This window comes from Guillardia theta, assembly GCF_000315625.1.
Source record: "Guillardia theta CCMP2712 unplaced genomic scaffold GUITHscaffold_43, whole genome shotgun sequence".
Taxonomy (NCBI): domain Eukaryota; class Cryptophyceae; order Pyrenomonadales; family Geminigeraceae; genus Guillardia; species Guillardia theta.
Genome location: NW_005434631.1, coordinates 283,054 through 297,722, shown reverse-complemented (window position 1 = coordinate 297,722; position 14,669 = coordinate 283,054). Strand labels below are relative to the sequence as shown.

Sequence of the window (14,669 nt, the reverse complement as noted above, 5' to 3'; positions counted from 1 at the left end):
GACTGACGAGGACGAGGAGACGAGAAGGAGGGAGGGAGGGAGGGAGGGAGGGAGGGAGGGATTTTGAGGTAGAAAGAAAAAGTAGTTTTCACCTGCCCATCGTGCAGACACTCCGGCCAGCGAGATCCGCGATCGCTGAGCCTGTAGTACTCCTGGAAACAGAAAGAGAGTGGGATAAGAGAAGGGAAACAATTCAGAGAGAACGAAAGAGGAGGAAAAAAGAAAAAAACAACGAGGACGAGGCGGTGGCGTCAGCAGCAGCACAAGGAGCAGAAGCAGCGGCGGCGGGGAGAAAAAGAACAGAGGGAGAGGAGGAGGAGGAGAATCAGCCTTCACGTACATCGCAGGTGATGGTAACGAATTGTCTCTCTTCAATGGGCCCAGGGGTCGCTATCTTGTGCTCCTTCCCCTTGTACCAGGCACTCCCATGCTCAGGCGCTACGTAGGCTGGGCTGAGCAGAAGGTCAAGTCGCCGAGAAGACGAGGAGGACGGGGAAAGGGAGGAGGGGAGCTGAAGAGAGTACAGGGGGAGAACGTCAGATCAGAAGAAGTGATAGATGAGATTGTCATGGAAAAGTAAGTAGGGGAGGAAAGGGTTTAGAGGAGGGGGGGGGTGGTTCGCAGACCAGTGAGCGACTGGAGGAAAGTCCAGCGGCTGCGGAGGAGAAGAGATAGTGGTGGCTGCTCGGCTTCCAGGAGGAGGAGGGCGAGAGGAAGGAGGAGGAGGAGGGACCCCTGGGATCGGCTTGCAAGTGATTCCTTGCTCGAACCTCCCACTGTCCAGGCACATGGGGTGTTTCTTCTTCCTCCACTGTTGCCGCCGCTTCGTGTTGGCGACCCCTTCTTCCTCCTCCACAGACAGAAGCCTCCTGGCTCCTCCTCCACTGCCATGGCGAGGAGAAGAGACCCGGGGGCGGGGGCGAGCAAGGGAAGGATCAGATCGAAGAGCTTCCGCCATAGTCTCCCGCTTGTGGGCCCATGGAGGAGAGAGGCCAGTCGTCCCTGTATCCACAAAGTGCTGCACAGCCTCATCCACAGCCTCTTGGCTTCCTCCCATCACGTCGTCCATAGGGAGCACCGGGAGCCCCGTCCTCGCCATCCTCCTCTTCCTGTCCTCCCGCCTCTCCCGCAGGCGAGCAAGCGCCTTGTACCTCAACAGACGCCCAATGGCAGGATGCCGCACCCTCCCCACACCTCTCCCCACACCTCCTCCTGCTTCCCCTTTCCCCCCTCCTCCTCTGAACGTCACTGCCTCCGCTCTCGAGGTGGTCAGTTGCTGTCGGCTTGGCAGCAGCTTCCTCCACTTCCCGCTCCGCAGGCTCTGCAGCGCATTGCGGATGCTCCCTGGCCGCAGTCTCGCCTGCGGAGGAGGAGGCTTCCTGCTCTCCGTGTGATCCCCGTAGTCTTCCTCGAAGCCCTCGAAGCAGTAGACCGTCACCGTGGTGCCTGCCTGCGAAGAGGACGGGAAGTGAGCTGACAGAGCCAAGGGGAGAGGAGAGGGGAAGGGAGGAGAGGGGAGGGAAGGAGAGGAGGGGAGAGGCAAGGCAAGGCGATGGTGATCATACCTGTACGGGAGTGTCCGGCCAGACGCCTCCGTTGTCGGGGGGTAATAGGCAGAGCACATGATGGGCTCGCAGGTCTTTCCTCGCTGAAATTCTCCAGTGGACAGACAGCGAGGAATCTCGGACCCTTCGCGCGACAGCTGTAGGACAAGGTCACAAGGCAGGGAGAGCAAGGAGAAGCTGGAGCTAGAGGGAGGAGAGCGAGGAGGAGGCAGAGACGAAGGAACGACCGCGGGAGCAAGCAGAACACCACACTTCACCCAATCATCATCTCAACACTGAGGTACCAACCTGAAAATGTTCATTGCAAGTGATCTGCACAACATCTCCCTCCGGGATGTCTCCCTTCTGCGCCACCGGCAGCGTCTTTGAGCCGATCCTGATTGAACGCCGACTGGTCGGAACCTCCGAGGTGGAGTCGTTGAATTGCCTGCCCTTGTACCACACGCTGCCATGGTCAGGAGCGATGTAGGGAGGACAGAAGACATCAATCTGCCAACAGCGTCAGAAGCTCGCTCACATGCCATCAAGCGCAACATGCAGCCATCAGAGGAGGTGCGATGCGGTTTCGAGAGCTCGACAAGAAGACATCATCCTCATCTCCTCCTCCTCCTTCACCTTCGAACCATCGACTACCTCTAACTCCCATCACCGTCACCATCATCATCCCCTCCACCACCACCTCCTCCTCCAACATTGTCATCAACACAAAGGACAGGCTCACCTTCAGATGCGCTTCTGCATCACATGGGCAGCCAGGGCAGCCGCATGACGGCGCTTCGATATGGATGCCAGCAAACCTCGTCTCCTTGCCCGATATCTCTTCCATCGGGTCGTAGGCGTACCATCCTTGCGGCATTGAGACAAGCTTCAGCGATCTTAGCTTCTTGTTCCCCGCACTCGTGCTTGAAGGACGAAGTTCCCCGACGTCCAGCACCCTGACCTCCCCCTTCCTCCCCCCCTCACTGACTCCATCCCTCTTGACCTGCAGCACTGCCTCATACTGACCCTCGCGCCCGCGGACACGGACCTTGACGCCACCATGCTTGTCGGGCGGCGAGTCAATGGTAAGCTGCAATGGCCCATTGTTGGACTGGAGCTGGAGGGTCGTTCCTACCTTCATGCCTCCCATGCTCAGCCCAGACGCTCGCTCGGGCCTCGTTCGTCCTCCCACCCCTTCCCCTCCTGCTCCTGCTCTTGCTCCTGCTTCTTTCATCGCTAAGTCCGGCAGGTGATTGACCACAAACCCTCCCACAGCATCTAGAGGAGCTGAGAACACGTCTTCGAGGGTCTGCAGCGACTGCCGTTGGCGCTGACTCAAGGAGGTGATTTCCCTCCTCTGAGCGAGGATTAGGATAAAAGCAAAAATGATCGCAGTCGAAATGACGAGTGCGGTCAGCGTCCTCCCAGATCGTGCGATAGCCTGCATGTTTCCTGTGCAAGAGCTGGTACAAGCTAATGTCTTGCTGTCTCTGATCAGCTCCTCCCTCTCATCTCAAGCATTCTCTCGCCATACTTGTCTGCCTCCCTCCCCTGCCCTTGTCGCAACCAGCATCCGGGGCGCGACTTTTGGCAGCATGGACATCCTTCACAGGACTATCTATTAGGGGAGCCCCTAAGTATATTCTGCTGCCCTACTGATGAGGAAAGAACTACCTAGAAATCCTGTGAAAATAATTAAAATGTTTTCTATGAAACTTGAAACTTGCCGCAGTGCTCAGAGTCAGGCCGCTTGATCCTCCGACGGGCCGAGTGGCAGCACTGTACAGTCCCCGGGCCGCACCGCGCGGCACGGACGGTCTAACAGACAGCATACTAGTAAGCTACGGTACCCGGGGGGAGCAGCCTGACTGGCTCGCGGGCCCGGGCAGAACTTTGGGGGCCCAGCCCGGCCTGACAGTCACTGGCTCCTCACTGAGTCACGGTTGGTGACCGTCCGATACGGTCTGAATCGCCGGCCTCGAATAGACCATCAGTGACTGGCAGTCTCGTAGAAATTTCAAACTTCTCTGCTGCTAGTACCACTGGCATGACTTGGATGTATATGAAATGAACTTCTGAAAGATTGGCCTGGTAATGAGTTCACATGTATCATTGTAATATACAGCCTCGCTTCATGGCAAGCAAAATTAACACCATTTTTCCTGCGGAGCGAGTCACATAACCCTGCTCGCCCCGCTGTCAAGTCCTTGCGATCCAGATTTTCCCTTTGATCACTTGAGATCCACTCTTGCGCAGAGTCCTGCTGGTGGAGCTGACATATGAGAAACCAGCAGCACTGAGCTTCTCAGAGACATAATTGACACGATGAGCGTACCTAGTTTGCCACGTGAAAGGAGAAAGTAAGGATGGATGGATTTACCTCCCTGTGTTGAGGAGACAGAATCCCCTGGCCGCCTTGCCATCATCCTTGCCTTCCACAACATCTTCCGTGCTGAAAGCCAACCAACCGGAGCATTGACCTGAAGACAAGGTAAGTGGCCCCAGGAGCAGGTAAGTCACTCCTACCCGTTGCAAGGATTCGTCGAGCTTCCTTGAAAAAATCTACAAGGTCTCCAAAGTAGCACAAGACATCCGCAGCCACAATCGCGTCAACTGGAAACAAAAGGAAACATGAGTGACACCGGCGAGGAGAGTCGATGATGAATACAACATGAGCTCTCGCCCTGCGCCCTCATATAGGCAACCAACTCTTGATCTTCTACCATGGTGTACATCTTCTGACCATCTGCACATCTCCTCTCCCTGGTCTTCTTCACCTGCATCCATCGTTACTGTTTCACTCGGCAACACAACCCGGCAACACCATCTCCTGTGATATGTCGACGCCAAAAATACGATCGGTGTATTCGTGTATCGCCTCGCCCACCAGTCCTGAACCGCAACCTGCGTCGAGGACAGAATTCCACGATATCTGGTCCGGACTGCTCAGGCTAGAATGATTCATCACGTTCTGAAGGAGCAGCTCGACGATCTGCTCGGGGACTTTGTAATCTAGTTGCTTTCGCTGGGGTCAGCAGCAAGACAAGGCACCAGCTACCCCACCTGCGTCAACTCTTCCTCAAATTTTTCTGCATAATCATCGAAGAGTATGCTGCAGAAGAGAAAGATGAAACGTAAAGAAAGATCGCATGATGCTTCAAGTTGTGTTAGTCAAATTTACCAACCGAGCGTATTCCGCATTCTCTTTCTCCGTCAGATACCAATCTTGATCCTTGGACCTTTCAGCCAGTCAGTCAGTCTTCCTGCTAGATGTTACCGCAGTGACCTCTCTCCGTCCTCAATCTGAGCCAGCATGAGCCTTTTCGCAAGAACTTGATCGGGCTGGAAGTGACGACATCATCTCAACTCTTGAATGCTGGAGTGTTCTTGCCTTCAGTTCCAACGAGCGTCTGAGAGAATCGATGGACAACTTCTTCATTCCTTTCACTCCATTCAGACAAGTCGCACTCTCACTAGACCATGCTCACCGCTTCTTTTCGCTGCAACCCCAAGGTTCAAAAAGAGCTCCGAGTCCATTCCATCGCTGAGTTCGACGGCAGCCTGCAAAACATCCACAGCCTGCGAGTTCATTCCGGCATCTGCCAGGCAGTTTCCTTGAGGTCGAGTCAAACTCTTGTACAACCTGGCGTTCTTCCACTGACCGTAGTTGAGAGCTACAATGTGATTCTTCGGGTCGAGCATATATGCTCGTTCCAATTGCTGTAGCGCCAGCGTGTTCTTGGCAATGGATCAGTGACGTCACTCTCCTTGTCAACTGTCAGCTCGCAGACCTCGCCAAGCTTGATCTGGCAGAGCGCAAGATTCGTGATCGCTTCCACGTCGCCCGGCATGATCTCTACCGCCCGCTCGAAGTTGGAGGACGCTTTCTCGAGCCTTTGCATCGACGAGAAGACGTTGCCCAGGTTGAAGTGAGCGTTCGCCTGAGAGGCCTTGTCCCCTGTTCTCGTCACCTCAAGTCATATGCTGCCTCTCATGGCGTCCCCTACCTGCTCTCAAGCTCGCGTCGATGGCTTGAGAGAAAAAAACGATCGCTTCCTCCCACTTTTCCGCATTCGATCGGATGGATCCGAGTGCATTGAGAACCTTGGCGTCGGCCTCCTCGCTCCTCTCGACGTACTTGGTCAGTAGGTCTGCAGAAGCATCAGACGGGTGCGAGCAGTCCTCTGCTACCGTTGGCTAGCTCTGTCCTGCCCTGAATGAGCGCAGCGATCCCGTCCTGCTTGAGGCGATCTGCCTGATCCTTCGGAGTCTTCTTCATGCACAGTCTGCATGCCTGTGCTCGCTGTCGACCGGGAGTTCTGAAGCAGAGAGAGGAAGGGAAGGTAAAGCAGTCGGCGACGCCCACAAGCAGCAGCAAGGAATGCGTCAGATACGTCGTCGCCATTGCGAGACGCATCCAGCTGAGGCGGGCTGGGGAATGTTGACCGACAAGAAGAATTTAGGCATGGCGGATGAGGACGGGAGCGTAAGGTGCGACCTTTGCTCCGGACGAGGAGACGGCTGTGAGTCTGCGTGCTGACATGCGTGTGCTTGCGCTAGTTGCTGACCAGCGAGAGCAACAGATGAGTGGATGACGGTCAATCATTGCGACTCTTATGGTTATTACGCATGGCGAGCGTCCAGAGACGTCGAGAGGATGAGGAGGACCAATGGAGGCATACACGTGGGAGACAACGAATACAGGTAGAATGAGTCCCAGTGCTGCATCCAGGCGCGGCATTCATTTGAGACCTTCACAGGAGTGATCTTGTACTTCGCTCCATGCTCGATCAAGCCTCTGCTTGTGATCGCCAGCAGTTCTTGACTCCTCCCTGCTTCATGCCGAGCAAGAAAATTTCCAAACTTGGTGCACATCCAGAGCTGCGTGGTGAAGACAACTTCTGGGCTCCTTGCAATCTGCACACGAGATCCAGCCTTGCTGGAAGAACTCCATCAAAATCAACGTCGACAAAGTCAGGTAAGCAAATACCTGCAATCAACTCAACCAGGGGTATGTGAAAGATGGCTCCCAGGTATAGAGTACATGCGTCGTCAAAGATCAACATTGCATTTTGATCCCAATCCACCTTCTGTAGTTCGATCGCGCTTGAATGGTTTGGCCTATGCTCGAACCCATGACCACCATGACGTTATCTCAGTTGATCGTATCAACAAGCTCAACGTCTGGCGAAAATTCACTTCAGAAGCTGCGCATTTCGATCCTCTAAGATCCCTGTCCTTTTAGACAAGTGCATGTCAATAATAGACCAAGAATTGCAACAAAAGATCGCCTGACTGACAGAGTTCAGTTTCTTCAAATTGTTTCGGGGATACTGGGGTGAATGCCTTCTCCCTGTACAACATTTGGTCAATAAAGGCTCAATTTGATGAAACCAAGAAATGACTTACAACTATCTTAGATTCAAGTATTATATTTCAACCAGTTGTCCTTGGGTTCCTGGTGGCCTACCAGGCATCATAGAGTTCCAGATGACTGAAGTTTCTCGCGTGCCTCATTGCGAATACCTCCGAAAGATTTCAACAACGCCGCCGATGAATAACCCTACGACAATGCAAAAGAGACTGCAATAGATGGCTGTCCTCTTCGCTCTGCCATCTGACCCCGAGGTCACAGTGCCTGACTCCGCTTGCATGATGAGCATTCTCTCAATAGGTTTGACATCAACTTTCACTGAATCATCCGTTGTTGTTGCTCTTGGCTTTGCACCTTCAAACTTGGAATGCGATCTTTCAGCTATTTCTAAAGCAGCATTCGAAGAAAAATGTACAGTCTTGTTTCGCTTTTGTTCTTCTGTAATGCTGTGCATGGATAAATTCTGTTTGACGAAACCTTTGTTTGTGGTATTGGGGATCAGGTCAGTGGTTGTCGTAGCCCTTTTCGGCAGATGGTGGTCCATATGCCTGAGCGTCGCTTCTTGCTTTTTCAGCCTCTCCATCAGAATCTGATTGTGCCGCTCCTGTTTGAAGCAAAAGTCATCACCGGCTGCCACGTTTCTAACAGGACTCACAGTTTCCAGGAGGCGGTTTTCAAGAAGTTGAAGGCGAAGTTTCTCTTTCTCCGTGGACTTGAAATTCGACATGAATCAGTATTGTTTTCATGTGTTGTCAAAACAAAACATGTATACAAGATTTGACGATGCGACCGACGGCTCGACCGTGCCTGGCAATGACATCTGGTTCCAATGCATCAACAAACACCATCACTTGGCATGGTTTGGACACTCATCACCTTGTGTGCCAAATTTCCAGCTCCTTCATTACATATTTCTTCATCTTGTGGAGTTGATCTGTTTGTTTTGTTGAAAGATTCCCTCTGAAGCCTCGGAGGGCGAATCCACTGAATGTGCTCTTCCTCCTCGTCATCGGGCTCATTATGCTCAATCATTCTACATCCCAGCAAGTTTTCGATGGCTTCTTTCGTCAACGGGACGGTCGTAGCTTCTGAAATTTCAGAGGGCTCCATTCTCCCTTCCAGTTCGCTGCTTCTTCTCCCCTCTGACTTCAATGAATCCTCTCCTTCCTCCCCCTCCACTCCTTTGTCGACCTCCATGGCCGCTCACAACCGCGCGCACAACTGAATAACAAACACCCCACCCTTCCGATCCTACCCCACCCCATATCTAAACTATCAAAATCTAGTTACCCTTACCTACTACCACACTACTTCTCCATCTTGTTTGGTCAAAGGGAGGGGTGTATGCACTTGCCCTACCCCACCTACTCATCCATATCGCCTCTAGCAGTCAACAGCACTGGTGGGTCCTTGCGTTCTGCCTCAAGTGATTGGCAACCTGGGGCTCCTCCCCTTGGTAGCGGCTCACCCACCACCCACCCTACATACACCCTTCATGTACCCACCCCTTAGTATTCTCAGTCGCCACCCACCCGTCCCAGCACTAGTGGATGACTCTGCCATTATTGGCCAGCAGGGGCTACAAGCCTTTAAAACACTTTTATTGGTTCAAGTTACTACCGGTACCTCCCCCACCGCCTGAAGCACCCTCATGTTGTGAGTTAACACCCCATGGGCGGGCTATGAGGCACTACTACTACCCGGGGGCCTCAGGGCCTTCAAGGGGTAGTACGTTCATAAAAGGCTCTTCCGAAGATGAAAGGACCCGGCGGCCCCCCGAAATCAACCTAGCGTGACTCCAATGACCGACGGATATTTGCCAAGGCCATCCAATGATCATCTACACGTCCACGTTCACTGCCGGGCGTTGCCGGGGGCTCCGTGGCGCCAGACTCGGACTCCGACACTTTGCGGCAGGCCCGCTGCCTGATCCTTCGGAATCACTTGCCCGCACTGTGCTACCGTGAGTACGGTATGCACTGCACAGTCTGCAGGTCGGATCATCATGGATTCTGGAGCAGAGCCAGAGGCCCACTGGGGGCAATCTCCGAGGCATAAACCTCCCTGCAGTGTCCGACCTCCTCCCGGTCCACTTCGAGTACCGTGGCAGGCCACCAGGTTGATGAACTTCTGTCTCAGTTTATCCCTCAGCGCACACTCAATTATGGAAAGTACAAACCTTGGGATCTTTGAGCAGCAGCCCATCAGCCATCACCTCCGTCGTCCTCACGTAGGGGAATTTGAACTTCCGCAACTGCAGGCTACTAGAGGCCGATGGCATAGGTTAATCCTGGACCTCAGCATGCCACATGTTTTTGACAATGATGGGATACCGGACCTCGCTCGGAGCAAACTGCAAGCAGCAGCACAGAGGAACATCCGAGGGCATTGTAATGCATATGCTCAGCACGTCCCGCCAAAGGCCTTTCTTCCCATCATCGCCAGCACTGATGGACTCTTGCAGGATGATGGCGAAGTTGCGCTTTCTGTGGTGGCTGGCGGATCGCTCGTCGACCAAGGAAACGGCAGCGCTAGATGGTCTCTCGGCTTCGCAAGATGTCTCAGGTGATCCGACTTGCAAACGAATCCGGTCCAGATCTTTCGTCAGCTCAAGGCCTTCCTGTCCTTCGCTGCCATCATCGCGGGTGCGTTCCGGTATGCGTCTCATTCCTTCGGCGGCGGCCACAGCGACATCGCTGACATGGCGCGGGGGAATTGTCCTGCGCGCAGTTTAAGTGAAGGTATCAGTCAAGTTTGGGGGACAGCAATTGGCAGGATTGGTTTTTTTTGTTTTTTGGTTCTCGCTGTCTTTTGTCTTGACATACTTGTCCTCGTACTGATTTTTAACTTAATGAACTTTGAGTAAACACAGGGCAGGGGCTGGCTCACGGAGGTCATTTGTGAGGGTTTACTCAAAGTTAAGTTAAAGATCAGTACGAGTGAGGCATTCGAGGAACTACAATATATTGAATAATAAATGTTGAGGGTAGGGGTTCATCAATGCCGTTCAAATCGTTTGTTTGTTACTAACGAACGCTTTTAAAATACATCCTGATACTTCAAATGATCGATGACAAGTTCAAAACACAAATCGAGTCCCCCCGCCGGATCGATACCTGGGAGCCCGACGGTACCCACCCTCCTGGTCAAGCACCCACCCAGGACCTTTCAAAAATGCTGTCCATCCGTTCTCTGTCCATCCGTTCTATTATTTTAGCTGTAGAGCAGCTTCAAATTCATCGTCACTGTCTTCCAGGACGTACGAATGCAGGACCCCCACCCGCTCGAGGGATGTTGGCATTTCATGAACCCACCGGTAGGGTATGTTGATGGAATCAATCGCCTCCAGGGGTAGTTCCACCTCAGGCTTCACGAGGTCATCGATCACCCGCTCGGCCTCCTCCTCCTCCTCCTCCTCAGATCGTTGCGGCAGCCTTGCCTCCGCCAAGGCGTCCTCGATGCTCGCCGCGAACGCCTCGACCAGGGCCTTGTCCTGGAGTTGAATCTGTTCGACCACCCCCTCCCTCTCATCGCCCCTCTGGTTGCATTTGCCGGTACCCCTCCTCCTCTTGCAGCCTCCCTTCTTGGACTGCCTGCGTCTTTTCTCCGGCATCTCGATACCTAGCTCGTTCGATTCTACTTGGTGCTGCCGGTCAATACCCGAGAGCCTTCCGCGATCAACAGCCGCGGGTCACCGGCGGAAGGGGGTGGTGAAATGAAATGAGCACTACCAAATCAGAGCCACGAAATCAAATCACGAAATCACCGCACTGCGCAGGCACGATATCGTTGGGGTGGTGAGTTGAAGGGCAATCGAGTTGGAGGGCGAGGGGGAGTTCGTGGATGGATTCGAGCACGAGGTCGTGGGGTAAAGAGTATGTGCAAGGCTGGAATAGGGAAAACTTAGAGGCTTTCAGGGGGTGGCATGGGAGTGGCCGGAGATGTTGGTTTGGAGGCTTCTTTCCCCTTTTATGCTATTCGGGGGGGTAGGTGGCACGTGCACAAGCAGTTTTTACTACATGTATAATGTTTTAAAATTTTCTCTTGTTTGCGAATTCCGATATTAGAGGGGGTGGGGTGGGTACCCCCCACCTCCCGACTGCTGTACCAATAGGTTGAAAACACCGGCCTGACGAAACGATGCGTTCTTGTGATGGTGGAATTGTTTTTTTAAGCTCATACTACCCTACCCCCTCATATTCTAACCCCCCTCTGCTCATTCTCTACCCCTTGATCCTCCAGGTTTTCAATGACGGGGGTCATCCAAGTTTTCTGCTGGAAGGCTCGAACAAGGGGGTAGGGGTGATCCAACAAATACGCCCCACTTGTTTCTCACCCCTCCAAATTTAGTCAAAGGTAGGGGTGTCCGTTAGAGGGTACTAACTACCCCCTGTTTGTTCGTAACTTTATGGCAGGGGTACTATGTTTTGTTGACCCGTGATAAGATGTCTTTATAGAGGGGGTACACAATTCTCTTCAACTACCCGTTGTTTGTCATGAGCCTAGAGGGGGTGGGGGACAGATGCAGCAAAGAACGAACATGGCACTTGTAGAACGAGGGTTTGTGAACCTAGTGTGCGAGAGGTAAGAGGCAAGGTGACAATAGGAAAATTATGCAGCTGTTTGATTTTTTTCAGATGGTGATTGAAGTGATTTCTTGTCTTTACTTGTGTCATCCATTATGTAAGAAGCTCGCTTTCGGCCAGAGACTAGGGATACAGAGGATAAATGATCAGAGACACCAGAATACTCCGGTCATGATTAACTAGAATAAATTATCAGAGGTACTAGAAAGACTACTGTCATGATCAACTAGAAGAACTATGCTAACTACAATACTTTTTTTGAAACTCGGTCCAACGGATGTGTGGTTCCTATGAGATTTACTGGAGGAAAAATGAGGACCAGTGGATTTAAAAGCTTATTTTCTTTGTGAGGCTTTGATGGTCGGAAGTAATTTCAAATGAATAGCTTTTCCTCCATGTCTACCTGAGACTCTCAACTGTTGGCTACTATCGCCCGCACCCTATTGTCATACAAACATCTAGCAAGCGACGAAGGGCGGAAACGTATATCAGATAGCAGATACTATAGAGAAAACAATAAGTTTGAGTATGCTTGAAGAGAGCGGTCAGTGACACACGAATGGACAGCCGTCTGTCTTGCAATGTTTGAACAAGAGATTGAGCGCTTGCTGGACTTCGCTCCTCGAACGGCTCTACAGAGATGACGAGTGACCGGGAGGCAAGCTCTATCAGCACGTCATTACTTGATCAATGTGGGTAGCTAGGAGAAACTTTGGCTGATTGGCAGAGCTAAAAGCTGCTCGGGCATGAGAACAAGACTAGAAGGATTGTGATGCGCTCATTTTGCGTGTACGGGAAAGTTGCTGGGAACAAAGAGGGATGGACTTGCGCTAATTTTGTGACTCGCCTATTCAGGACAGATGGGGACGATGGGATCTGTTGATCGCTCATGAACGAGCTCGGTGGGAGGCCTGGAACTCACCCGGTTAAGAAAGGGAAAGCATGCGCTCACCAGAGGCAAGTGATGCAGGGCATGTCACAGGAGGCGCTGAGGTACGGCAAGGAGGAGGGGATGGTCAAACATGCCGCTGTCCTCCTTGCTCCATGCACGCAGTGCGTGCATGGAGCAAGGAGGACAGCACCGTGGCACTGACACGTGGAGGTCACGGTCACTCGCCCGGGACAAGCCTGCTGGAGCCTGCTAATCATCATAACTTACGGTACGCCGGGCGGCGGCCAGGGTAGGTCGGGCCTGATCAGTGGTCTTCGAGTCCCGGATCATGTCACCAGTGGTTGCGGCTGGACGTGACTCATGTAACCATGCACTGCTTTACTACAGCGCACGTCATCTTTTAACCGTCAGAGCAACTACTAGATTACTACAGGTCTATCTGGCTCCCAACGACCATCAGAATCCATCACTGAAATAGAAACTTTGACCATGACCAAGCCGCCGACCTACCCCCGCCTGATACCCCCATCGCTCTCACCCGGCGAGTTACCACCCCTCCCCCCGCCGTCGGAGCCTGAGAGCTGCCGGAGCTCCTGGTGCAATTCTACTCTCCTCACCGCCTTCTTGCAAGGCGTCCGGGGTACCCCTGGAGTCACTCCCCAGTCCCACCTTCTACCCACCCCCTCCTACCGTCTACCCGCCTCCTACCCCCGGGCTCTGTCTGCCTGTCAGCTTTTCAACCCCTCCCTGAGGCTTCCAGGGGACCACAAACTGCCAGTCGATTTATCCCCCACCCCTCCCACCCACAGCACCGCCGGAACCCGACTGACACCCGGGTGGTTCCCAGGGGTAATTTAAAACCCCTTTTTGTAACTTGAGTTGCTACCAGGCTCAATCCCGCCGCACGCCCTCTTGTCCACAGCAGAGCCAAGCTTGGCCTGCTCGCTGACCCTCTCTTCTTGGCTCCAGATCATCGTTGCTCCTCAGTGGGGACATTGGTGATCTGTCTGTCAACTCGCTTTCCTCTTAGAAACATTTTCAAGGCCCAGTGCCTCTTTGGTATCGTTCCTCCTTGGAGCTCGCAAAGACGGTGTCACTGGCCTTGAGTCAATATTTTCTAGCCTGGTTCTGCTTCGATATCAAAACAAAATCTCACAGCGTCAGTCAGAACGGCAAATATCTCAATATCTTTATGAAACAAGTAATCCCGCCCACATCGAAAGAAGAATTTGAACTGTTCTTTGGAATTAGACCTTGCAACCTGCCCACATCGAAAAAGGAATTTGAATTATTCTTTGGGTCCAGCCCATGCACTGCACCAGTCTCAAACTCTGAAAACCTCATCACAGATTTCGGACAGTTTGGAGATACATACAACGATGTTTCCATGTGCAAAGGGAAACCAACATCATATAACAGCAACCTGATAAGAACTCACATACTCTTGCCGGAGTTTTATGTGTAATGCAGAAACGATCAAATATCCATTGACTTAAAAACGCCAAGAACCCTCAAGCTTGTACGTGTCTCAAGTACTGCAAGTACTCAAGGACGCATAGTCTTCACTCCTATGGATTCCTTCTTCAATCGAATGGTTGTGATGGCAATGACTTCATGAAATGAATCTAGTGTGATTTAGGGGCTTACTACTGGGACCACTCTGCGATATCTCTAATAAATGAAATCGATAAAAGATCAGATTTAAAGACTTGCCTGACCATCAGGAGTGCTTCCCACTCGCCGACTCACTGACTGATCACTTCAGAATCGTAACAATCATCCCTCGGAGTCTGCCCTCCTCTTGCCGCGTCACTGCTAGTACGTGCCACCAACTTGCCAAGCTGGGTTTTCCTATCATTGCAGTTCCGCCACGAACCGTCGCCGCTGGGCCTCGAGTACGGCCCCCGTCAGTGCGCGGCGGCCCGGGGCCCCGGCCGCGCCCCCGGGGCCCGGTGACTCACCTCCGAGTCCGCCGGACCGGACGGTTTAGTCACCGTCGGCACTGTCAGGCCGCCGCACAGCGGCAGTGAGCAGTGACTTTGAGTCTCACACAGAGTCAAGTGACAGTGAACTTCGGAATTTGGGAAGCTCTTGCCGGGTCACTGAGTGGCAGACTGAGAGTCCCGCCAGCCTAGTCCGACGGTCACGCAGTGAGTTGCCGTGCCACCGACTCTGAGTCTACTAGCCCACCCCGAGTAGTCAGCCACCGTCACCAGTGGGTGTCACACTCTGACACTCGCGGCCGCCGGGGCCGCCCGCCTCTCCAGGCCGCG

The 14,669-nt window shown here is 53.0% G+C and overlaps 2 protein-coding genes across 2 annotated transcripts; both read right to left on the bottom strand.

Moving 5' to 3' along the window:
- Positions 1-935: 935 nt before the first annotated feature.
- GUITHDRAFT_110070 (hypothetical protein) lies at positions 936-2,685 on the bottom strand (the record flags this gene model as incomplete). Its single annotated transcript, XM_005830886.1, has 4 exons — positions 936-1,002; positions 1,566-1,702; positions 1,854-2,054; positions 2,287-2,685. The coding sequence occupies 4 exons, from the start codon at positions 2,683-2,685 to the stop codon at positions 936-938; spliced, it is 804 nt and encodes a 267-aa protein (XP_005830943.1).
- Positions 2,686-3,743: 1,058 nt separating this feature from the next.
- Positions 3,744-7,645, bottom strand: GUITHDRAFT_110069 (hypothetical protein; the record flags this gene model as incomplete). Its single annotated transcript, XM_005830885.1, has 15 exons — positions 3,744-3,879; positions 3,925-4,024; positions 4,071-4,157; positions 4,213-4,321; positions 4,369-4,569; positions 4,726-4,783; positions 4,822-4,886; positions 5,019-5,158; positions 5,207-5,282; positions 5,336-5,502; positions 5,552-5,695; positions 5,736-5,863; positions 6,172-6,483; positions 7,167-7,522; positions 7,574-7,645. 15 exons carry the CDS (start codon positions 7,643-7,645, stop codon positions 3,744-3,746), a joined length of 2,151 nt encoding a protein of 716 aa, XP_005830942.1.
- Between the last annotated feature and the right edge of the window lie 7,024 nt (positions 7,646-14,669).